At 41.6% G+C, this 26,110-nt stretch overlaps 1 protein-coding gene across 1 annotated transcript; it reads left to right on the forward strand.

Moving 5' to 3' along the window:
- The first annotated feature begins 1,201 nt into the window (after window positions 1–1,201).
- On the forward strand, window positions 1,202–25,001 carry cd34 (CD34 molecule). Its single transcript, XM_028992494.1, has 5 exons — window positions 1,202–1,347; window positions 16,208–16,303; window positions 16,782–17,005; window positions 22,372–22,521; window positions 23,805–25,001. The coding sequence occupies exons 1-5, from the start codon at window positions 1,266–1,268 to the stop codon at window positions 23,997–23,999; spliced, it is 747 nt and encodes a 248-aa protein (XP_028848327.1). The 5' UTR covers window positions 1,202–1,265; the 3' UTR covers window positions 24,000–25,001.
- Window positions 25,002–26,110: the final 1,109 nt, after the last annotated feature.

Here is a 26,110-nt window from a genome sequence, read left to right on the forward strand (position 1 = left end):
CTGGCTTATCACAAAAAGCAGTTATACAAATAAACTTATTGCACTCTGAAACATGTATGAGAATATTGTACAATGGTGCCTGATCAGTGCAAGTTTGCCAAATGAAAAACATTATCATTCTTGTTCCCACAAAACACTGAGGCACAATATGACTTGGAGCGCTGTGTGATTCTACAGGGAACAGTTCAGGTGAGTTGGTGCAGGGGACAGTTCAGGCGTGTTGGGACTGGGGACAGTTCAGGCTTGTCAGGACTCAGGACTCTTGGTCAAGGCAGATGGGTCGTGTCGAATAAAACAAATGAGAGAGGAAAGAAGTGGGAGGGAATAAAAGACTAAATTAGGGCATTGTTTCAGCAGTAACTGAAAACAGGTGTTCGAGTGTGCTTGTGTGAACTTCTGGATTACAACATCTAAACTACAAGCGATGTCAGACCTGGGGAAAAACCCAGATTTCCCACCCTTGGCTTCACTCACAAACATTGGGTCACACAGTTTGTGCAGACAGTCCCTGAGAGGACACAACACACTACCACTGAAAGGCATTTTCAGTTTTCAGATCTAAGCAGGGGAAAAAAGTCCTCCCAAAGACAAGAAAACATGACATTTCAATTTTTAAAAAATGCAACTTTTTAATAAGACTTGTGAGGTTAAGTGTTTTAGGGTTAGAAGAATTACATTACACTGAAGTAGCTAAACATTTACACCTCATGTGGCATGTAGTTTATTTTATTAGGTGGACCAGATAATCAATATTCATCACTATTGTTAATAGGAAACAACAATAAGAACCAGACCCTGCTTGGTTGGTTATGTGGTAATCCTGAACTAAATGCTCTATGAAGGAGCCTTCCTTTAAAAAATGTAACTACCAAAGTGCATTGTGGTGTATGGAAGATTCATTTATTCACATTACTGTTGAGGGACACTTTCTGCCCCAGACCATTGTGCACCCTGTCAATCTTATTGCATGATCTTAATCTTGCATTAGATTAAACATGCATACGTACAATCAAAACAGCCATATCAGTATAAATACAGAATACTAGCCAAAACCCTCCCCCAAACACTCTATGACCCAACCAGCTGCCAGAAATTCATGAGCCACCAAGTAAGGGGGAGTGGAAAAGAAAGAGCGGGGTGGAAGGAGGAGACATATAAAACTCCACAGAACACAAGCCAGTCTTTATTCTGCCCATGTGCCTCAGCCAGCCGCATCAGACGCTCAAACCCAACACCAGCTGCACCTCCCAAATCTCAGTAGGACCATGGCCGCGTCATCTAGGAGAATGAATGGGCTCTGGAGCCAGACGTCTCTGGCGCTGCTATTCTCCGCACTGCTTCTGCACTGTGAGTAAATGAGCCACCTTTTGCCCACAAGTTTTTCTCCTTCTGGGCTTTTTTGTTCCATGAATGGGAGAACATGCCCCTTTCACTGTTACAAGGCAGGTTTGCATCCTGGTAAAAAGTTAGCGGGAAAACCAGTGGCCAAGCAGGGGAGGGGGTTTAGAGTGGAAACTTACCATGGAGGGTAATTATGGGCTACATCCTGAGTTCTGTCTGGATGGTGCAGACAAGGGACATGTCCGATTCCACCCTCTCTCTTCAGCCATGTCCAGAGATCCTTAGAATCGGGGTGTGTGTTGGAGGCATCGTCTACGCTCTTGGAACAAAGAAAAAGTCAGGACAGATAGATGTTTACTATGTTTGGGATCACACAAGTGCAAGATCAGTTGGTGCACTGGGCAGGTAGGCAGCAGCATGGTAGTGGGTACAGCTGTAATTACAGGGTGAGTGTCAGACTTGGACAGGCTCCTGGAAGCAAAGGTTCCAGGTCTGGTCCAATGTAATAACATTTGCAGGACCCAGTGGCCAAACCGAGCTGCCTTGTTGCTACCAAATACACCAAGCATTGCTGGTACAGCGGAAAAACCACTGCTTGGATGAATGCACATTTCTAGAAAATTCAAACAGGCAAAAGTGACAATACATGTACAGCCTCTTTATTAGATTTTATGAGAAATCAGTTTGTATGACCACGCCCCACTTGTTTGGGCTTCCCTTTGGCTTTGGTGAAGAAATTTTACCTTTCATCACAGAAATATACAACATTTCCTAAAACTAATAGAGCTTCTCAGACCCCATATTTGAATGCAGACTCATAAGTCGCATGTGGGTGTTGGCACACGCCAGCCAAAGTTTTTTAGCCACAGCGCACCATGCACCAGCATGTTACATCATTGGCACCTATGTGCAACTAGCAGAGCTGTGTGAATTCCAGGTCTGTGATGACGTTTGAAGGGTTTGTCTTACAGTATTTCTGCTCAGGTGCTCCCCTTACTATCATCAACCTTTGCACATGCAGAACATATCCTTAAAATGCATACTTTGTTCTGTTTCGACATCTGGCATTCATTCTGCCGTTGTGGCCGACCTTTCAGTTTTAGTCTGAATATTGAATACAGCACAACTCTAGTTTTCAGGAAGTAACACCACACAATATTAGTGTAAGATTGCCAAAGAAAATTTTAGGAACATGAAATGAAAACACATCCTATGTCAGTTGTAAAAAACATCCTGGATATCCATACTGATATTGACTGGATAAGGTGTTGGGAACAGATGGATGCCACAAAATGATCAGGCTACAGAGGGCTTAATTTAAAGTCATTTAAAGTGCTCTCATCTGTGAAAATACACAGGGCACTAGTACCAGCCCTGCCAATACTGCTGTTCCAACAATGCTGGGAAGTGAGGACGTCGGGCCCTCAGGCCACCCTCATGAAGTCTATTTCTAATATTTTGGTCCGAGACATTCACACCAGGGACCCGCTGTCACTTTCTGGGTTCTGGAAAGACTCAGAGGAGTAGATTTTTGTGATGGTTTAAGGACCAGCGCATCTAGAGTAACTGCCTGTCTCCTGGAATCTTCTCCATGCTCTTCAGTCTGTGCTGGGAGCAAACCCTCTGGCAATGGTGCATATTGATATGCAACCATTCCTGTTTTGGGGGTCATCTAACTGTTGTCCCTTTAGTGCACCCATTAACATCCAGAAGTTTAACTGACTTGATACTACAATCTGATTTCAAGCATGGAAAATGTAGTTATCTGCCTCAGAACCCAAATATAAAGAATTCAGATATCGACAGTGAGATAGTAGCCTTGGAGTTTTAAAAATATATTTAATTCCTAGGAACAGCAACCATTTTGCAGTAGAGCAGGCATATGGGACACCATATCAAAGCTGAGATGCAATAACATGCCAGTGACCTTCCTCCAGAGAACATGCCACAAAGGTGTTTTAACTCATCAGATCTATGAAGGCCAGTGAAGAATATCGGCAATTGTATACGCATGATGGCATTTTGAATGGTTCTAAAACATGAAGGAATTTCAGAGAAGGTTGCAGCTATGACGTCTTGATACATGAGGACAACATGCCAACAGAAACATACCATCAAAAGATTATGAATATAGCAGGGGTCGCTGCAATGGCAGACTCCGGAAGTCTAGACACTGGATCATTAACATTCTCATTAAGTGTAAACAAGAACGGGACATTGCCACTTTACTGACATTCCTTCTGTCCCAGGCTTGTTCACGTCATACCCTTGAGAGTTTGACTATTTGTCATAATCCTTGGCTCTATAAAGATGGAGTTTCCTGAATTTTTCTGTTGCTGTCAAACAGCATTTTCAAAAGTATATATATATTGTTAATTATCCATAATGAACAACAGGCTGCCATATTCAGCTTCAGTCATTGCTGTCCTGCTGTGCTTTGGTTCCTAATTTCTTTGGCATCTTGCAGGAATTTTATTTCAAATAACCTGCCCTCATCAGTCAATCTGGCAAAATGGTAATTCAAGAATATTAGTCTGAACATCCCAGCAAAATAAATCCATCGTTCTGCACAGTAACTTGAAAACAGTTTCCTGCCTCCCTCATCAGGACGATACTTGGCAAACAAAAGAAAAAAGTGAGCTAAACCACAGAGAGAACTGTCCAAACCCCTAGACCATGAAACAGTGTCTGAAGTGTAGTGAAAACATGATAGATGTTGGTACTTCTCTGACCCAGAGTACACCATAACATCACATAACAGCCATTAAAAGAAAGATGGACTGTTAATGAATGGAATTTATAGAGAAAGTTTTTGATGCAGTGTAAACAGATTTAATGTTCCTCACTGACCACTGCTAGTGTAATTGCTGTTCTTCAAGCAGCATGACACTGAGCAATTCTTCACAACACTAATTTGAAAACATAAGATTTACATCCAACCACAGTCAGAAGACCTTTCTTGTGGCCTGCCGTTTTCACCATGCATTGAAGAGATCTGATACTTTCCGAACCTACCTGTGGGTTTTTTATTGGCCTACAGTATTGAAAACATTCATCCAAATGTAATATATTTATTGGATAGCCTTACTGAACAGCAAGATCAAAAATCCAACAGCAATCAAGCTTTGAATGTAAATTTCAAAATGCCTTTTAGAAACATTTTCTATTTGGAGCACAATCTAGGTTGCAGATTGGAAATTCAAATGGCAAAACAGTCATAAGAGACCCACAAAGACCAAAGCCCTTGACTGACCCACTTACCATAACTGTTCGGTCCTACTCAGGGTCGTGGATCCTGGGAAAGTGGGAGCAAGGTAGGGCCGCATCCACCGCATAAGAGCTGATAAGATAAGATAAACCTCTGTGATATACACTGTACATTTGCAACAGCTTCCACTATGTCTGGATAATATACTGTAGGGTCAAGAGCTCCTTGGCATCTGTTTTCCTTGATATTCCAAATGGATTATGCTATGGAGACATTGTGTTTTATTAAAACATATAGTAGAAAATGAAATGCTAGTTGAATTGCTAATTTAATTCTTAACACTTTATGGCATTTATAATCTGAGTTACAGTAGTTTTACTATATAAAAAAGATTCATAACTGTCTGACACAGAATCTGAGAAAACATTTTTTAGATATCTATATAGGTAAAAGTCAGAAATGTACATAGGTTTTACATGCATTTAAACAACTTGGGAAAGTCTAGATGACTATGTCAAAATTTTTGCAACCTTTTTACGGGTCCACTTCTCTACCCGCTAGGCCACCACTGCCCTATTGGAATATCCAGCCATCATACTCAGGTCTGTGTCCCAGAGATGAACGTGTTTTGGTGCCTGTGAAAATGCTGGTTGAAGCTGGTGAGAAAGTGCAAAAAAGCAATTTAAAAAGACATGACATGTGGTCTGATGAACCTAAAAACCCAATGTTACATTTTGATAAAATAGGTGGAAATGTTGCAAGCCTGAGAACATCATCCCAACTGTAAAGAACGGAGGTGGCATCATCATGTTGTGAGATTTTTTCAGGAGGAGGGAATGGTGGACTTCATAAACCAGATGTCATCATGAGGAAAAAACTTTATGTGGAAATTTTAAAGCATCATCCTAAGACATCATCCAGGACGTTAAAGCCTGGCAATTTGTGGGCAGAGCTGAAAAGACGTGCCTCAGGCCTACAAACTTGACAGAGTTACACCAATTTCGTCAGGAGGAATGGACAGTATTGTGGAAGGATACCCGAAGCTTTTGACAGTTTAAAGGCAATGCTACCAAATACTAAGGAAATGTTAGTAAACTTCTGACTTTGAAGAAAGTAATTAAAAAAAACTTCTGACAAATAGCAAATATAAATAATGTTGTTATCAACTGACCTAAAACAGGTCAAACAGTGCATGCAAACATCTGGGCTCAACTGTACAAACCTGTGCAAATAGCTTGTAATCATTTTATCATAATTTAATCTGTCACATGCTCTTCAGAGACAGGTCACATAAAGTCTATTGGTTGACCTTTTGCATGGAGATCTGATGCCACTTGTTTACAATGCAAAAAGAACCAAAAAATGAACCTTTCCATGATCCTACTTAAAGATTTCGTATTTCCAGCAATATTTAAAAAGAGATGAAGTCAAGGTGAGGTAAAAAAAGACCACAGGGTCAGGGTAAAGTGTCCCATTCCACAGGACTCAGTCTAAACATTCCTGGGCTTCAGAATGCTCAGGAGGCCAGTGTCACTCTTGACTCTAATGGGATAATTCCACGGAATAGGAAGCCTTGGTCCTGCTGTAAAAACATCTAGAAGTTCAGGCGTGAAATCTAGGGGGGGGTGGATAGCTTAGCAAGTGACGAAACCCAAGGTTCTCCCTCTGCAGCCTGGGTGGAGGGTGAACTCCAGGCCGCCATCCAGGCCGCCGCCAGAGTCTCGGGTGACGTCAAAGGCCTGCTGAAAAAACACAGGGAGTGGAAACGCTCTCCAGGGAAATCTACATCTGTTGGCAGGGATGTAGGGATCCCGCCCAGTTACAGGCCATGTCCTCTGCTCCTCTGCAGCAGAGGTATAGAGATGATTACAAGAGTCGGCCTTGTCTTTCTTTTGTCGCTCCACTTTTCTGGGTTCTGTGGTTTTGTTTGTCCTCCCTGCAAGTGTGCAGGATAAAAGATGTCAGTCTCTACATGACAAATAAACAAGTTTACTACTAATATTGAGGTTCAGGGTCTCTGGACCTTTTTTGAAAAGGCCATTTGTGACCATTTCAGGTGTAGAAATGAAAGTAAAAAAATATTTGGTGGGTACTTTTGTGCTTTTAGTAAGATGGAATTGACATGAAACATGAGTTGACCATGAGAAAGAACTGAGTAAGTGAGGTGGAGCCTCATGCAACACAGTCCCATTGAGATTGAACCACATGTTATAGGCCACATTACTGGGATTTATTGCAATGACTTCATTGCATAACAGCCGAACAGGGTTAGGTCATAGCATCCTGAGGGATTTGTCTTTGCATAGAAAGATGTCCAGCATTCACCCAAGCACACATCTTACATGTATAGTACAGCACCACATGCTCCACAAACTGCAGCACATTCAAACACACTGAAAAATGCAATCCATTCACCTTCCACTATGCTACTTACAAAATCTGTTTAAGAGATCAATGAAACAATCTGTTCTGTAGAAGCTATGACATCAATCCCGAGGGACCTGTAAGTGTGTAATTCATGGTCTGGTTAATATGGGCGTCAACTTGAAGCTGGTCTATTGCTAATTTCTATGAAAGATGACATTATCTCTATAATTGAAATGCATCACTTCTGATGCACTTATAGCCAAAAACCTTAAAACACATGAAGAACAATAACTTATTTTGGAGTAAGAATGTGTTTAATGAATTTTAAAGGAATTTGTTTTTTTTTCTTCATAATGTTTTGTTATAAATGTTGATGTGTTAAAGGATTTTTCAGCATATTTCATCACTGCCTGTCACATGGAACACCATGGCTTTAGGTATTTGAGTGTGTGTACAGATTGTGCATGTTTCTGATGCAGCAATTAGAACAGAAAAGGGTGTCTGGGCTGTTTAAACCAAAACCAAATGTGAACCCTGGCTCACATATCATATATGAGCTGGTGAGAGTAGACACAGTTCCTGCCCTTCATCCTCCCTTCTGCTTCCCTCTGATTGGCCAGCAACCCCACGCCAAAGCCAGCTAAGGGGGCCCCAAACATCTGTTATGGTAACTCCCTTTGCTATGGCAACAGTCCTAATAAAACTGAATTAATTTTACGCCTGTACTGTCCTACGACCAACATTGTGGGAAAAATACATGTATACATGCATCATCTCATTCAGTACAGATGCTGATGGAGTCCTGCAAATCTCTACATGAAGATGTGAGCTGGCCTGTTGCAGGCGTGCCACTTATAGATTCATACATGAAATTCCTATCAGCAGCTTCATATTTCCATACTTCTTTTTCACTTTCAAGCATTGTAAATCCACATAAGTACATGGATAGCAACAATTAACCATATCCATTGAATCCAATACTTAAACAAACTGTGTAAACTCAAATATTATGTGACATTTGCAAAAACCTAAACCTTATCTGGGCACATTTAACAACAAATACTAAAAAATATTATTTTGAACTTCACCTTATAAATCACTTATTACAGCTTGGGTCCTATGTTTGGTAAAATGTGGGTTTATTAATGATCCTCTATAACATTTAGAACAAATGACATCATCCAAATGAATTTTCTAGAACAATAGGGAAGGTCTATAGTTGAACCTTGATCTTTACCTGATCTCCACCATTTGTCATCAATTTACACAACCAACAGAACATACAGAGCCACACAATGTATTAATTAAGACCTGAGCAAACATTCCAAATAAATGTGAAAATGTGAGCTGGGGGCAGATGTTGAACGAAAGGTAAACTGGTTTAACCCTCCCAGTGCAAGCAAACACACCACCCACATGTAAAGCAATTCCAAGCAGCTCTCGTTAGACAGACCATTTCTGTGGCAAAACATAACACAGCACAACAATCTTAAGGTAGTTTCAAGATGTGGTTTCACATTCAGCATTGGTGAAATATACTGGTGATGTTTCACAGCATGAAATAAATTGAAAACATATTTTTTGGCATAGAAAAAAAACTACATTGAAGAAGAGAGGTCAGCAGTCCTCATGTTTCTTCGCAAAGGAGTCCATAAGCAGGCATGGTGTTCATTTGGAAGCTATTAACTGAATTCTGCAGACTGAAGCCATGCTGCGAAATGGGGGTTTCACAGGGATAGGAGTGCAGATAAATAAGGACGTCTAATAGTTACCTGCACAGAGGGCTGAAAACTGGTGTGTTCGCCATTTCTGCTGTTATTTGCCAATAAGGGGCTAATGTGGTGTGAAACTGCCTGTTGGCCCAACGGCGGAATCCAACTCAATGGCAAAGGATGCTTCTGGTTCTAAAAAGAGAAAACTATAACTATCGTGGATGGGAGCTGCATCAGGAGCATCAGGAACATTTAGTCACTTTTTCCTTTTTTTTTTTTTGTACTCATGGTTTTATTTTACCCATTTGCGGGGAGTAAGGGTGGCCTGCTGCTTGCCACAGAGTGAAGCTCTGGGGGAGTAGTTTGCCCACACCACCAAACAGTCCATGACCTCCCTTGGTTATGACCTGTGCCAACGTTCTGGTCTTATCTGACTCCAATTACAAAACTGATTTAAAAGAGTTTGTGTGCTGTAGCAGTCATGCCGGTCATACAGTCCCTGACAAAAGTCTTGTCACTTGGGTTTTTTGTAGAAACACCTGCTATTAACCAGACTTTTAATTAATCAATTAGTGTTAGAAATAGCTTTTATGAAAAGCTAAAACCCTACCAAATTATATTTAATGTATTGAAATTAGTTAGTTTCACTGAAAAAAGATTTATTAACACTAGAATCCCAGGTTTTTCTGACCCCTCAGCTCTAGCAGAGGTAGGTCAAATAACCCCTTGGTCGGGAACTAACAACTCGATCACCGACAAATGGCTCCCATTCATTTGTAAATGGGTGGCCGATTGGAATGTGTCACTCCCCTTCCTCCCAAGAAGTGTTTGAAAATGGACTGTTTGGTTTTTTTGAACACAGTCCACTCCAATGTATGTTTGTTCACAAATGTCATAACCTGAGTGAAGTCATGGTCCACGGTTGATAAACATGTACAGAATCATCACTGAATTATAAAACAAAAAGTGAATTTTGTTTTTGTGTGCTCTCTCCTCTGCCTGCTCATATAAAAAGACAGAAAGGTCAAATTTTGGCAAGACAAAAGTTTTGTCGCCTATACAGAAACAGAACAAATTTTCTGCAAATTCAAAAATCAGCAAATTACAGTTTTTTCTGATTGTTTAAGCACATTTTTTGTAACTATTGGCTATTTTTGCAAAACTCTACACACAAATAAGAAAACCTTTCACCCAATTATCAAAACATTGTAGTTCTCTTGCAAAAGCGAACACAGCTAGATTAACTCTTCACACCTTCGTAAAAATGGTGTTTTCGTATCAAACAGTACACACAAGCCATCATCTACTAAGCACACAATGCGCCAACTGCACACTGATGGTATGAATACAAAACACATCTGGCTTTTGCTTTCTCTGTGTACAGATGTCAATATGAGGTCATACTTTTGTCATAGTGTCATGTAAACATACAAGGATCCAAACGTCAAGTATTGGTGTTTATTCACACTCATAAAAAAAAGTCAGAACACAAAATGGTAATTTCACAAAAAAAAAAAAAGGAAAAAAAAAAAAGACAATCAGCCTACATCATGTCGTCTTTCTGGGTCCGGCCACAAAATTTCGTCCACATCGCATGCGATATCCTCCAGTCCAAGGCACCGGAGAAAATATCCCCTTGAATGCCGTATCCAGGCCTGACATGATGCCTGGTCAATATCTCACATGCCTCCTCCATTGCCTGTAAAAGGGCTACCTGTTGATAAGGGTGACGGTCGTACACTTTCCAGCGCCAGGCAGAGAAGAACTCTTCGATGGGATTTAAGAATGGAGAGTATGGAGGGAGGTTGCCATGAAGGATGGGTGGTCTGTAAACCAGTTGAGGACCAAAGCAGCCTTATGGAAACTAACATTGTCCCATATGATGACATATCGGGTATGCTCTGGTCTCTGAACAGTGAGCATGTCATGTAAGGTGTCCAGGAATGCAATAATGTGTGCAGTGTTGTATGGGCCTATGGTTGCATGATGGTGAACAACACCATTTTGGCTTATAGCTGCACACATGGTTATGTTACCACCACGTTGTCCTTGGACATTGATGATGGCACGGTGTCCAATAATGTTCCTGCCACGTCTCCTGGTTTTACTGAGGTTAAAACCGGCCTCATCTACAAAAAGTAGCTCATGTCCTATGGCATCTGCTTCTAGTTCCATCACTCTCTGGACAAGACAAAACAAATGCAACACATCAGGCCCATGCACAGCACTACAGTATGCACTTCCAAATTCAGAACCAATGACACTATAGCTTACCTGCACATAGTCATATCGCAGTTGCTTTACACGTTCTGTGTTTCTCTCGAAAGGAACTCTGTAAATTTGCTTCATACTTATTCTGTGGTGCGCAAGTACACGACTTAGTCCAGAAATGCTTGCACTGTGTATATTTTGAAAGATGGTGTCATTATCAATTATGCGCTGCTGTATTTCGTGCAGTCTTATTGCATTATTGGCAATCACCATGTTCACTATATGGGTCTCTTGCTCTGGAGTGAACATTCGTCCTCTGCCCCCAACATCTGGACGTCTAGCAATTCTGTAAAGTAACATTTTCAGTATTTTTGCATGTATGGTACTGTTAGAGTATGGCAGTGCTACAAAGTACTTACCGATTCTCATTTCGAAATGTCCTAATGATGCTTGCCACAGTGTAGCGGCTCAAATTAGGCTGAACCCGTTGGCCAGCTTCCCTCAGGGTCATCCCATGGTTGATGACATGGCCCACTATTGTAGCTCTGATGTCATCAGTTATTCTATTTCTTACTCTTCTTACCCTTCCTCTTTCCCCTCCTCGTCCTCTTCTTGCTCCTCCTTGTCCTATTACTCTAACTTCCTCTAACCCTCTCGCTTCTTCAACTCCACGTCCTCTTCCTCCAACTTCTTCACCTCCACGTCCTCTCCCTCGGCCTCCTCTGATTCTCACTCTTCCTGCTCCTTCCATTGTACTCCACATAGACAGCTTACCTGTGGCTTATTTATAGTGCTTAGGCTGATTGCAAAGTGAACTAATTATCTAAAACAGTTTTCACATGTGAAAGTGTGCCAGACAGTTGGCAAAATAGTGTTAATGATAGCCATACATGTGTATAATTTTGCTAGGAGTGTGTTGGAAATTTGGTAATTGAGTGTAAGCAGTGAATTGTGTTTAAAGTTCTGCAAAAAGAGTGTTGTGCAGTGAATTGTGCCTACAGTTTTGCAAAGTGTGTGTTACAAAATTGCAAACTGAGTGCAAAGCAGTGTTTGTGCTTTTAGTTTTGCAAACTCAGTGAGTGGTTTTGCCATAAGTATTAATAGTTTTAGAAATTGTGCTATAAGAATCACAGTTAGGGTTTAAGCCATCAGAAAAAACTGTAAGTAGTGGTGCTGTGAGATCCAAATTTAATTTCTTGAGCTTGAGTTCTTCTTGAGTTCTATGAGCTTGAAGGACTAATTCCATGTGGTTTGGCAATGATTCATACAATTTATTGATGAAGTCATCAGGAACAGCAAAGAAAAGCAGTCTTGCATGCCTCCCAGAGTTCATCAATATTCTTTGGTTTCATCTTCCATGCTTCCTCTTTCATCCTACCCCACACGTGATCAATGATGTTCATGTCTGGTGACTGGGCTGGCCAATCCTGGAGCATGTTGATCTTCTTCGCCTTGAGGAACTTTGATGTGGAGATGGAACACCATCCTGCTGCAAAATTTGGCATCTTTTATGGCTGGAAAATAAAAGGTAGCTCAGATTTCTTGTTATTTCCACTCTGCAGATCTCTCGCACACCCCGATACTGGATGTAACCCCAGACCATGATCCGCCACCAAACTTCACTGTTTTCTGGGTGAATCTCGGATTCATGCGGGCTCCAGTAGGTCTCCTGCAAAATTTGCACTGACTGTGGTGTAATTCAACAGAAGATTCATCTGAAAAATCCACCTTCTGCCACTTTTCCAGCATCCATAGCAGGTTGTGGGCCTTCGGAAATGCCACATGGTTTTTCAATTGTCTTTTGTTTAGTGCTGGGTTCTGGGCACTGACTCGACCATGGAGGCAATTTCGAGACAGAATCTGGTTGACACAGTCAGTCAAGTCAAAGTCAAAGTCAGCTTTATTGTCAATTCTGCCACATGTACAGGACATACAGAGAGTTGAAATTGCATTACTCTCAGACCCATGGTGAATACAAGTAACATTAAAATACAAACAGTAACATTAAATACAAACAGTAACATTAAATACAACAATAACATTAAATACAAGGGTATAAAAATAAGCATAATATATAAAATTTAAAAACACAATATACAAATAAGGGCACATGGTGGAGAGTGCAAACCACGTAAACAATGTGAACAATGTAGTGCAACAGAGCTTGTAAAGTGTAAAAAGTGTAACTGACTGAGTAGTGTGAGGTAGTTGGCAGACCAATGCTGCACAGAGTGACTGGTGCAGGTCAGTTTGTGTGTGTGTGTGTGTGTGTGTGTGTGTGTGTGTGTGTGTGTGTGTGTGTGTGTGTGTGTGTGTGTGTGTCAGAATTCAAAAAGTTTGTGGGGCTGAAGAGGGGAGTGAGGGGAGTGGGGGCAGAGCCGGGAGAGAGTTAAGCTTCCTGACAGCCTGATGGGTAAAGCTGTCCTTCAGTCTGCTGGTCCTGGCCTGGAGACTCTGAAGTCTCCTCCCTGATGGCAGCAGGCTGAAGAAGGTTTGCATTGGGTGGGTGGGATCGGTTGCTATGCACAGGGACTTGTGTCCCTGAGCAAGACACTTAACCCTTAGTTGCTCCAGGTGGACTGTCCCTGTAACTACTGATTGTAAGTCGCTCTGGATAAGGGCATCTGGTAAATGCTGTAAATGTAAATGTAAATGTTAATGTGAAGGTCTAGTGTACTGAACCACAGAATGAAACATCTCTTCTTAATCTTGCTTCTACCACTCTTTCCCATAACTTCATGCGATGGAAAATTAGTTACTGCAGGTCTCCACACTGTTGTTCTCCACTCATTAGACATCTTCTATCTTTCCAAAGACTAAGTTAAGTTATAAAACTATCATCTCTCCTTAACACATCCATGCTTTCACAGGTATGTTATCTGGATCAATACCCTTTCCGTTATTTACCTTCCTCATCGCTGTCCTTACTTCCTCTAATTTTCTACACCTCACAAATGCTGTCTCATTCAGCTTTTTCATCCACTTTATATTAAGTATTCCAACACGGTGAATTGGAGAAGGGATCTGTCCATATTTGAAAATCCTTCTTTTTGGCTATAATGACCTTATAATGACCTATAATTTCTTGTGTTAGCAGTAGCTCAAGATTAGGAACCAGAAATTAGGAATCTAGAGTAGCTCAGAGAGCGACAGATTAGACTAGGGAGGCTGAGACTGATTGGTATAATAATCAACCTCTCCTCCATTTTGGTATCAGAGTCTGCCTCGATGCCTTTTTTCTATTGTTTCTATCGCGTGTCAGTGCTTTACCACAGTGTCTGCAGAGGCTTACTTGGCTGGGTGTAGCAGAAGATTGTTCCTCAGGCACAACCACCACACACGTTCAGTCTGTGAGACATTTTCCTTCTTTTCTACCTGTACAGTACTACTGCCTTCCAATAGAGTGCAGCAATTCGCCACAGTCTGGTGACAATCCTAGTAGCCTTTAGCCACCAGTAGAAGAATAGCAGCCATAAATCAGACATCAGTTAAACATTTTACAGTGTGGAACATTTCACCATAGATAAGGCAAAGAAAAATCTTATTTGCAACACTGAAATAGTGAGAAAGGAAGTTCTTCTGTTTTTCACAGAGCCATCAATATACAAAAAAGAAGACCCTTTCAGAAGGTGGACGGAAAATGAAGGTCATTTTCCCACAATGTCGAACCTGGCAAGATCTTTTCTGTCCATTCCTACAAGATATACCCCATCAGAGTGAATCTTCTCTGCGGTTGGGAATATCTGCTCTAAGAAGAGAACGCAAGACCATGCTGAAATGCAGACATAATCTGTGGTTGAAATAGTCTTGTAACTTTTTGCTTGGTTTTCTGCGACTAATGTGCCTGTCCTTGTCAAATATTTTTTAAAACTGTTTTTGACCAAAATATATTTCCTGTCTGTATTATATGCCACATAATTTAATCAACCTCATGCTAAATGTAGAAATTGGTAGGTAAATAGAAGCCATTTCGTGACTGCAATTTATAATAGATGACTAATCAATTATATCAATTGATGACTAGTCACTATAAAATTGTTGTTAAGTACAGTACTAAGTACAGTTCCTTTTCTCCCTCCTTAGGGTCCAGCCTCTCATGCAACCTGCCTTCGCCACCTCTCTCTTTCCCTCACAGATTATCTCCCCGTATTTCTGTCTAGTTTCTTAATCTCTGACTATCTCACTTCTTCTTCACCAAAATCTTCTTCTGGATACTTCCTCATTCTACCACCAGGTTTCCTTCTCCTTGAAAAGTAAAGTGAAAGAGAAGTGATTGTCATTGTGAAACACTGTAGCACAGCACACGGTGACTAAATGTGTCCTCTGCTTTTAACCCTAACCTTAAACCCAAGTGCGGTAAGGGCCATATGAGGACATTTACATTTTACATTTACAGCATTTATCAGACGCCCTTATCCAGAGCGACTTACAATCAGTAGTTACAGGGACAGTCCCCCCTGGAGACACTTAGGGTTAAGTGTCTTGCTCAGGGACACAATGGTAGTAAGCAGGACTTGAACCCGGGTCTTCTAGTTCATAGGCGAGTGTGTTACCCCTAGGCTACTGAGTAGTTTACACCTTTTTCTTTGTGAAAACAAGACAGCCAAAGCTGCCAAACACCACCACTGTGCGTATTCACATTAGCGCATTCCAGGATGAGATCAAGCCTACGTGGAGTTGAGATGAGAGCAGGAGCAGAGTAGAGTTGGCAGTAAAATCTCTACAATGACTGAGTCTTGAGCACCTGCCCAACACTGACTAAATGCCCAAGTGTGTCACCCGGTTCCGTGTTCATGACAGTCATGATAGCAAAGTCACGTGACAATGAGTCCACTTCCTTACATGCTAGGCCACCACTGCCCCATATACAAACAGGCTAACACACTTACGATTCACGATTTCTCAGGTGTGACACCTTCATGTCGACTGAAGTCTGCTCCAATCACTGGTCTCTCTCCCACACTGCATTACTTCATCCACCTCACACTAGAACGCATCTTTCTCACCCATCTCACCCCCCAGATGCGTGGCATAGGCACTAATAACATTCATCACCACCCCTTCCATTTCCAACTTTCTTTTCACCTGCAGAACACTCTTCCAATAACATACACCACATTTCTCTTGCCATTCACCCCATGGTATAACAATTTGAAATCAAATAACCTGGTCTTACTTCCATCTAGTCTCCTGCACAGACATTATATCAACCTTCCTTTGCTCCATAATATCGGCATCAAGAAACGCAGTCACATCTCTGGTGGCTGGGTTCCTTCATTTATAAAATATAAAATAAAAGGTTCTTTGTTCAAGAATGTTAATGATTGTGTTACACATACAAATCCTCTGGCATATGTTTTTGCTTCAGATGGAATTTGCCAGGAGAGCAATCCCACCATCTCTCCTGTTGGAACTGATGTACAAACAAAAACTGCACATGACACAGATGTGACAGAAGCTGCAGGTAAGGATAGTAAAGCGCATCTTCATGACCCAAAAATAAGTCAATATATGAAATAATGTTCCTATCTTAACTTGCAAAAGTGTATTACAGAAACATCCCAAGTTTAACTGAGCAGCACTTTGCACTTGCATTAGATTAGCTTAATTTATCCACATAGCTGCTATTTGAATCAGAAATCCAGAATGTCTAATTATTTGTTGCAATTTAATCAACAACAACATTTATTTCTTATATAGCTCAAAATCACATACAGTATGTCTCAATGGGCTTTCACAGGCCCTACAGTTGACACAATATAGTCCCAGTTTAACTGAGAAAATGTATTGCTGCTTGGGAGAGAACCTAAGATAAGAACTTTCTGTAAAATAAGCCCTGGACTCCTTAGTCTTCAACTTCCATAGATGAATACTTTCCTCAATCTGCACTAGAATATCTCCCAAATGTGTAAATGACTCAATCCCATTGCAACTGCTTGTAGACTCTACTACTAGTAGGACTGCAACAGGAGGGGATGCTGCCATCACCACTGCCACTGTTACACTGGGCACTCAACAGACTTCTACCAGGGTCAGTAGTGTTTCCGTCCAGAGTGCTGTTTTAGCTGAGACGACTGAAGAAGCTCCTAAGATCATCCCCAAAGCTCCTCATCTAGCTGCCACAGTGTCATCAAAATCAATCATCTATGAGAGCATTGATTCAAAAGTAAGTCCAGCATTTATTCTAATTGCCTGGTATTTAAATTAGAGGTGCAAAACTGAGTCCAATGCAAATTTACAGTCAGGCTGTCAGTGCTGATGAGTTGAAACGAGATATAATTAAACTGGACATTATTATTTTAGGAAAATAAATACATATAACTAGATATAATTAAACTCCCCTGTTAATCACGGTTAAGAATGCTCTAATTAATATACACGAATAACAACAAAATTGGTGTTGATCGGCTTTAAATCTATCTTATAGGAGTTATGGATTGGATTTTGTGTATTTGTGTGTGTGTGTGTGTGTGTGTGTGTGTGTGTGTGTGTGTGTAATTGTGTGTGCCGTAATGCAATTAAAAGTTTACTATCCTAAGACAAAGACACGTGTTCACATTATTGTGCCACACATTTCATAACCACACGAATCTCTGATATCCATTCTCTGATTGGTCTCAGCCTGTTCTCTCAAGCTAAGACATTTTTCCAGTTTTTTCCAGATCACATAAATTGGGTTAGAATTAAAACTTGTGGCATGTACGGACACATACGGATGGCCATGTTGAAATGTGTTGAAATGTGACTTTACACAAACCAAATGCCTGGAAAGACTGCTTGGGATAAAAAAGAGCAGTTAAAGCTGACCATACCCTGTCTTGTCAGTCTTAAACAGCCTGCTAATAAACTGTAGCCTAAAAGATCACCAGTGTTTCCTGGTTCAAAGGTCACACAAAATTGAGGGTATAGTGTGGAGGTGTGGAGGTTTACATGAACAGTAGATTAAAGATTTATTTATTCTTTTCACCTTAACATGGATCCTGCTAAAGTATTTGAAAGTATTTGGATATTAGTCTAATTTATATTTAGTATATATATCAGCATCAACTACATTTATTTCTTATATAGCCCATAATCACATAGAGTATGTCTCAATGTGCTTTGACAGGCTCTACAGTTGACACCCCCCACACTTGACCCTTCTGCAAAAAAAAAAAAAAAATCACACAAAATAAAATTCTAGGAGAGAGAGAAAAAGAAAGGAAGAAACTTTGGAAATTAGTAATACAGAGAGGGACCAAGGTAGAGTGAGCCTTAAATTTGTGTGAATGCAGGGTTTGTGATGATTTGTCCAAGAAGAGAAAATGTCCTACAGTTGTAGTGAAATGCAGTATAGAGCATCTGTCTGTGTTTTTGGAGGTACTGGACAGTGCAGTGTAGCCCAGATAACTCCAGTGTCATGGTGTACATTGTGTGTCCATTATAATGCTACTGGTCCATTTGAATATCCCTGAAGCTTTAGCTGTTACAGTGGAGGAGGCTGTGGTGACCCTCTGGTTAATTTCATGCTAAGTGGTCTCTTCAATGGAGTCTGCAGGTGGTCTTGATTCACATCTGGGTCAGGCTTAATTTAGTGCCTTGGAGAGAACAACAGAAGCAGCCACAGCCGGTGGCATAGTACAACTGCAGTGCTCTATATGAGAAGGATCGGCTCCCGGCTCTGACCTTCTGTACTTTGGCTACCAGTAATGACCCAACACCCGTTGATCGCAGGGGGCTTGGCGGGTCGTAAATAACAAAAAGTTCACTCAGGTAAGATGGAGCGAAACCATTTAGAGCTTTATACTTTAAAAGTACAATTTTGTGGTAAATCCCAAGTTTGATAGGTAGCCAGTGCAGTGAGATCGGGGTGATGTGGTCGAATTTTATAGTTCTAGTTAGAACTCTGGCTGTGGCATTCTGAACTAGCTGGATGATCTGAACCATACGAGCGCTATTCCTTTAATCCCAACAACATTATCTAACCTGTCAACGAGATCATTAGTGTCAAACACTGTAATGACAGTAATGGGTAATAAGTTGCTCAAACAGACACCATATCTGTTTGTGGGGCTGCAGGAGAGTTTGCTGGGTTGCACTGGTAGCTCGCCTGCATGCCATTTCCGAGCCATCACCCAACTGCCCTGTCCGTAGGGTGCTACTGGCACCCATGCCGGGGTAGAGACAGTTACCGGCTGACTAGACTGATGCGCATCCGGGGCTGGAAATGAGTCTAGGGAGACTTCGGATGCGCTCCTCTAGCTCGGCTATTTTTGAAGTCATTTCGTCTAGTCTCCTACACTTTTCACATAGTAAAATCCACACTGATGGAGTTTGACAAACTGTACATTTCACAAACTGTACAGGGGATAAGAGAGGGAAGTGAAAGTGCACACACACACACACACACACACACACACATATATATATGTATATATATAGTTTGTTGGCTTCCACATATTCCAGTAGCTGTAAACCACCTTTCTAGGATCTTAGGAACAAAGAGAGCTTAGCTTTGTGTCTATGTATGCCTATAGTTAGAGAGGTTTGGTGAAATTAATGAAATCAGAAGATCTGATGTTAGTGAAATGGTTGTGGGAAGGCAGTGAAGGTGTCTTTTTATATATATTGAGTTTTTATATATATCAAGCACGTCCATCAAAGGATGCAAGCATTTAGATCATCTCTGGAAACATGCTCTTAATCTCCAGATATTTCTCATGCCTTCAGACATACCCTGGTGTCGGGCTGAAAGGGACATTTGCTCCTTTGATTCGACAGACATCTGCTGCTCACTGTCCCACCTCGTCCAGGTCAGCCATGAACCTGCTTCAGCAGTTTGGATTTGACACCCTAATTAATGCCCATTTGTCGAACAAGGCGCATATACTGAATTACTTTTTCCAGGGAATACCTCGTCTTCTTATTGGTGAAACTTGTCATTTAAATGAGATGTGCCCTGTGAACTATTCTTGCATTGGTTGCCTATGGTATTTAGGCATTGATGAGGTCAGTTTTACTGCCAGATGGTAAACTCTGAAGCATATTCCACTTGTTGAATAGCAAGTCAGTACATTTGGCAGATTTTACAAAATTTGGTGGGTTTCTATCTGGATTCACGGACAATCTGAGTTCTCTAATGCAAAACGTACTCGTGCTTGTACTAGTGCTTTGTTTGTATGCATGGCTGAGGGTCAGATGCTGGGTGGTGGTGATGGATTGTCTGTGGAGCAGTTCAGACGACAAGGCAAATTGCAGTGGGTCCAGGGTGGAGGGGAGCAGGGACCTTATACGTTTCATGACCAGCTTCTCGAAGCACTTAGTCTTGATGGGTGTAAGTGCAACGGAGTGGTAGTCATTGAGACATGACACTGAAGACTTCTATGGCACGGGCAAGATGGTGGTGGCCTTGTGACACGTTGGAACAATGGCGGTGCTTAGTGAAATGTTGAAGATGACTGTGAGAACATCTGCCAGCTGGTCTGCACTTTTTCAGGGGTGTTGTTTGGTCCAGCTGCTTTTCATGAGTAAACTTTGCGGGTTTTCCCTCATGTCTGCCGTGGTTCGACACAGCACCTGATCACTGGAAGGAGGGTGGGATTTCCACTCAGTCACATTGTTCTGTTTGTCAAATTCTGCGTAGAAATCATTCAGAAATCTGTCTGTCCTGTAGTTTGTGACTGCCTGAATGTCCTTCCACATGTGCTGCGTGTCACAGCTGTCCTGGAAGTGGCTGTGAATTTTATGTCCCTGTGCACACTTTACTGCTCTTTTGGCTCAAGACAGTTTGGTCCTCTCTGATTTTAGGGCAACCTTGTCTCCCTTCCTGAAGGCAGAGTCTTGAGCTTTTAGCAGTTCATGTACCTCTGCAGTCATACACAGCTTCTGGTTTGGTCTTGATGTGATTGACTGTAACATCATCAGTGCATTTGCTGATGTAGCTGTTCACTGATGTCATCTACTCCTCGAATTTGGTGTCTGTAAGATAAGCGGTCTGTAAGATGGAATTAGCATGACGTGGTCTGATTGGCCAAGATGGAGGTGGGGCTCCGCCCGATATGCACTGGCGATGTCACAAAGTCCACATGTTGATATAAGTTAGGGAGAACTGACGTGAGATTCGCATGATTGAAATCTCCGGCGACAATGAACTGTCTGTCAGGGTGTACATTCTGCAGATTTCTAATAGCTCCGTACAGCACGCAGAGCACCTGCTTGGCACTAGCGCTGGGTGGAATGTACACTCCGATAATGAGAATTGAAGTGAATTCCTGCGGTAAATATAAAGGCCACAAATTCCACTAGCGATGAACAGTAGCTAGAGACTAGCTCAGCGTTTTGGCACAATTCCATGTGTGGTAACACGGTCTTACCACACAGCGCTGCATTCCATCAGCACAAAACACAGTAAGCCCATCCATCTGAATGGCGACATCCGGAACTCTGTCACCAAGCCACGTCTCAGTAAATACAAAGATGCCGCAGTCTCTATATTCCCTCGGGCACCGGCATCAGGGCACCGGCATCAACGGGGCCTGGCAGCCTGCTCACCGCAGCAGTCTGAGCATGCACAGTTGTTCACGGAAGTCATCCTGTATGTCAGCAGGATGACTAAGCAGGAAGAGTTTTTTTTTGATTGTAGACATGGACATCATTTTCCCCGATGCCCATGTGGCTTTTTTGATTCACTGAAAAAACAAAAGATTACAAAAAAACACCATAGTGGAACCGGAGAGGCCGCTGCTGAGTGCCATATCATTCATTATTAGGACACAACTGCAGAAAGTGAAAAGTGACTGGTTAGTCAGGAACACCAGACTCCAGTGAACATGCAGCTTGGTGACACTGCGGTGAGGAATCTCAAAACGGCTTCTCACAGGTCCCCCACCCTGCACCCAGGGCCAGTCCACTGAAATCAGGATCACTGACACCGCCTTGTGAACTCATCCATCCACCCATCGACCCCTCCCTTTTTCCTTCTGCCCTTCCCCATCTTTGGCAGAGTCACATGTACCACAAACACAGAGAATCCACCCATGGACTCAGTCACTCTCTCTCCATGCCTGCTCATCTTAATCAGGCTCACGGCTGCTGGAGCCCATTGGGGGACATTGGGCGGAGGGTAGGGACTTAGTTAGCCTCCCGCCAGGCGCTATGGGCAATTTAGCCCCCAATGCATGTCTTTGGGTTGAAGGAGGAAACTGGAGAACATGGTGGAAATAAGGTCCCAAGTCACAATGCATAGTTGAGAGGGGGTGTGTCAGGTTTTGCATCATAGGTTTGATTCACAATTATAATTTGTTCTGATGTTGGTGGTGTGTCTTGATATCTGATTACGGAGCATCAAGGCTGGCAAGCACAAGCCCTCTAACAATTCACTAAGCACAGGGCAAAGTCACAGAAAAGCTACACTATTTTTCAACTGACAAGACTGATAATTACATATATATATATACACCTGCAAAAAACACAATACCATATATATCAGCACCTTTGTGAAGCTTTAAGCTCATGTGCTAATGCAATGTTGAACAATCCTCTCTCTACTTACAGTTAGGTCTGACAAATGCTGAACATAAACCCAAGAACAACATGACTGTCTTGGTGTCCATCCTGGTCTCTGGTTTGCTCCTGGCTGCAGTGCTCATTGGGGGTTACTGCTGGAAAAACAACCGTGTCCAAAATGCAAAGGTCATGAGGCTGGTGAGTGCAAGACACAATGGAGACATCCTTACCTCTTTCAAAAATCCTTTATACTGGCTGCTTGTATCTGTTAACAAGCTAATTACATTTGTGAATGGGAGGCAGTTTTACCTTCTTTTGGTCACTAGAAAAGACATTTAGAAGCCAATCTAGATCCATTTTAAATGATCAGCAACGAGTTTTCAGTCCAAGGCCACATTTCAAACACAGAGGGTAAAATTGTGGCAAATGCTGTAAATGTAACTAGGACAATGGTGGCCTAGTGGTTAAGGAAGTGGCCCCATAATCGCTGAGGTGCCACTGAGTGGTAGTAGTGGTAGTAGCCTAGTGGCTAGGCTACTACTGCACTCGCCTATGAACCAGAAGACACAGGTTCAAATTCCACTTACTATTGTCCCTGAGCAAGACCCTTAACCCACTTAACCCTAAGGTGCTCCAGTAACTACTGGACTGTCCCTGTAACTACTGATTGTAAGTCACTCTGGATAAGGGCGTCTGATAAATGCTGTAAATGTACATGTACAGAGCAAAGCACCGTTACCGCACACTGCCTTTCATGGCTGCCCACTACTCACCAAGGGTGATGGGTTAAAAGCAGAGAAGCAATTTCCTTTGGGATTAATAAAGTGTAAATAAATAAAAATAAGATGTTCAAGCTATCTTTCTCATGTTTTGCTCATTTTGTGGGGAGCATAATTAAATATTTGTCAGTATTTCTGAAGGGAGCAGCTCAGACTGTTCCAACAGAACAAACTATAACTGATCTGGTTCACCATACGCAGCCAAACTCTAAATTTTTCCAGTGAGAGGCAGCTCAAAATTAATATATGGCACTCATCACCCCTAAAAGTTGCCATGTAGGGTACGAGGTGAAGATTTCAATTCTGGCAATGTGCAATGTACACCAGTTTATGAGCTATTCATATTCTATCCATAGAAATACAAACTCTTAAAATATGACGAGTCTGTAACCCATTGCGGTTTTATGTAGTATACACCTGTAATAGAATTCTTACTTCATGTTGGATCATACAACTTCTGATCTAATGTATGCATTAGATTTATTTATTTGCATTGATTTTATTTACTTACACATTAAGTATTCATTAACAAATTTCTGAAAGTGAGTACTGCATTTTGATGGATCCTTTCATTTGTATATGTATAGAACAATTAAAACAATTATGAAACCACATGAGCTTTAGGGTCTTCAGGGTCCATTTTAATAGATATGGTATATTACGAGACAGTGTTTAATGCTAATGTAATGTTTTGGTATCCAGGCTGATGAGTCCTGCCACATAGACGAGGAAAACCAGGGAAACACACTGGTGTCTGTGGCTCCACTTAACCCTCCAGAACCAGAGGAGAAACCCAGCATCAACGGGGAGTCCCCTGATGGAGTCAAGACCCAAGTGCCAACTGCGACCAATGGTCACTCGACAGCAAAGAACCCTGTGGCTGACACTGAGCTGTGAAAAGCTGGATTCCACTCCACCCTACATGGCCCTCCACCCCTGGAGTTCATGTCGGCAATCCTCATAGAGAACCACCCACCGACGACCTCATCCATCTGAGGCTGAAAATATGTTTACTCCAATCTTACCTAATGTACATGTTTAAAGGAAGCATCTCAGTAACAATAAGAGTAACAATGATTTCACAATGTGATTTTATCAAAGAAATTAATGGTGTGGAAGAGATTAATCATGATGGTTGTGGTCTCAGGGCCAGGGGAACTGGGTGGAGTAACAGCTTCGTCCTGGGATTCAACTCCCCAGAGTGCCTCTGCATGTGTTTCTGTTTCAATGCCTCCCAAAAGCCAAAAATATGCATCAAGACTCATAAAAAATATCCTCCTCACATGAAGGCAGGCCCCACTGGACCTGTTGCTCCTCTGGACCGGAGGTCTGTTTTCACTTAAATGTGGTCATGACTGTTTATATGCCTACATGAAATCCTGCATGATTTTGTGAGCTTGTTTTCATCTGCATGTGCTGGCAAGTGTGTGATTATATAAAAACGCTGTTCTATTACTGTTAAAAGTTCAATCAGGAGACAAAGTAATGGCTAGGGGAGCCCAGGGAAGAGCAGAGTCTGCCTTTGGTGCTAATTCTCACAAACACTGAGGACTGTACTTCTCCTTTTCATTACTGCAAACCGCCATCATAGATGCAAAATAACGATGTGTCTGTTTGCTGTGTAGTGCAAATGTCTGATTTACTACTTACCTTCCAGATAGAAAGTATGTACAGCTTTGTAATCCAGTATTATTGTTTTTTTTAGTGGTTATAGCGTAGCAATTTAGCCACATATTCTTTAGCCACATTTTGCTACTTTACACATGCATTAATCAAGAGAAAACAGTTTTAATGTTGTTAATTTTGTATTTATATAGCCTGTTAGTGGATATTTTCAGTGATTTGTGTGTGTGCGTGTGCATCTATGTGGTAATTATCAATTAAATAGGTGTTCCATCAGGTTGAAAATGAATTTGTTCCAAGATGTCATGTAAACATCTTTTATGGCATCAGATTTACATATTTGCATTTATACCTTTGACTCCAACACTCTGAAGAAAAATAAATGTTTGGGGGGAAAAATTATTATTTCTGCAGTGTCAGGAATGTCAACTGAAGGTTTGTGGGTTCAAATGCGGTCTCCTTGATCAAGGTACCTTCCCCACAAACTGTCCACGGCTGACTAAGGTGATTGTTGAAATGCATTTAACTAATCACTTTCACTTCATATACTGAGTGCTCTGTATTAGAGGCACCTTTTACAATGTGCATTTAAAGGAAAGCATTTCTTTGCAGATTCATTATTGACTCATAAATAGGATACTTGTCAAGAGTTTTACTGTGTGATGACAGGCTACAACTTGCTTCCCATTTGAGATAAATGAAGCAGAGTGTTGCTTCCTGATCCTCTGCACTGTCTGTTTGTTGATAGAATCCTTATCTCTCCTGCAGGAAATGGGAAAAATATTTGGCATGGCTAAGCATGAAAGCCTCAAACTCTTATGTCATTTCCTGTACCACATCCCTTAAACTGTCACTTCTTAAGACATGACTGGATGTGATGTGTGGGGATGGATCTGTTGTGGAATAGAAACTTTAATCTCACTTAGCCATGTCAGAGTTTAGGTAAAACAAGGTTAGTTTGGTGCCTCCAATGGCCATGTTTACATGGCGGCATTGTTCTCGCTCTGTGGTCGTTTGGTGAACTTTGACCGCTACGCGCTGTGACATATTTTCATGTGACCAATAGAATCCAAGCGGGTAAGTGTTCTTTCTGCCGCATTGAAACACTCACACAAAGCAGAAATGGAGAAAAAGCTGATCTTTCTTTGAGTGTCCAGAGATCTACAACATGACTCTATCGTCTAAATGGGAGTTTAGAAAAACACTTCGGTCTGAAAGCAGCTTTAGATTTTCTCCAATGAGCAGTAAAGCAGTCTGTGTTCAGTCAGCGCTCACCTGACACCACGGATGTCTGAACCAGCGATTTTCCTGTTGTTTGACATTTTTCTGCTCGTTGTAACAAATCAATGCATCCACACAGGTATATGATACCTTAACTTTTGTAT

The sequence above is a fragment of the Denticeps clupeoides genome, chromosome 10 (genome assembly GCF_900700375.1).
Source record: "Denticeps clupeoides chromosome 10, fDenClu1.1, whole genome shotgun sequence".
Classification (NCBI taxonomy): domain Eukaryota; kingdom Metazoa; phylum Chordata; class Actinopteri; order Clupeiformes; family Denticipitidae; genus Denticeps; species Denticeps clupeoides.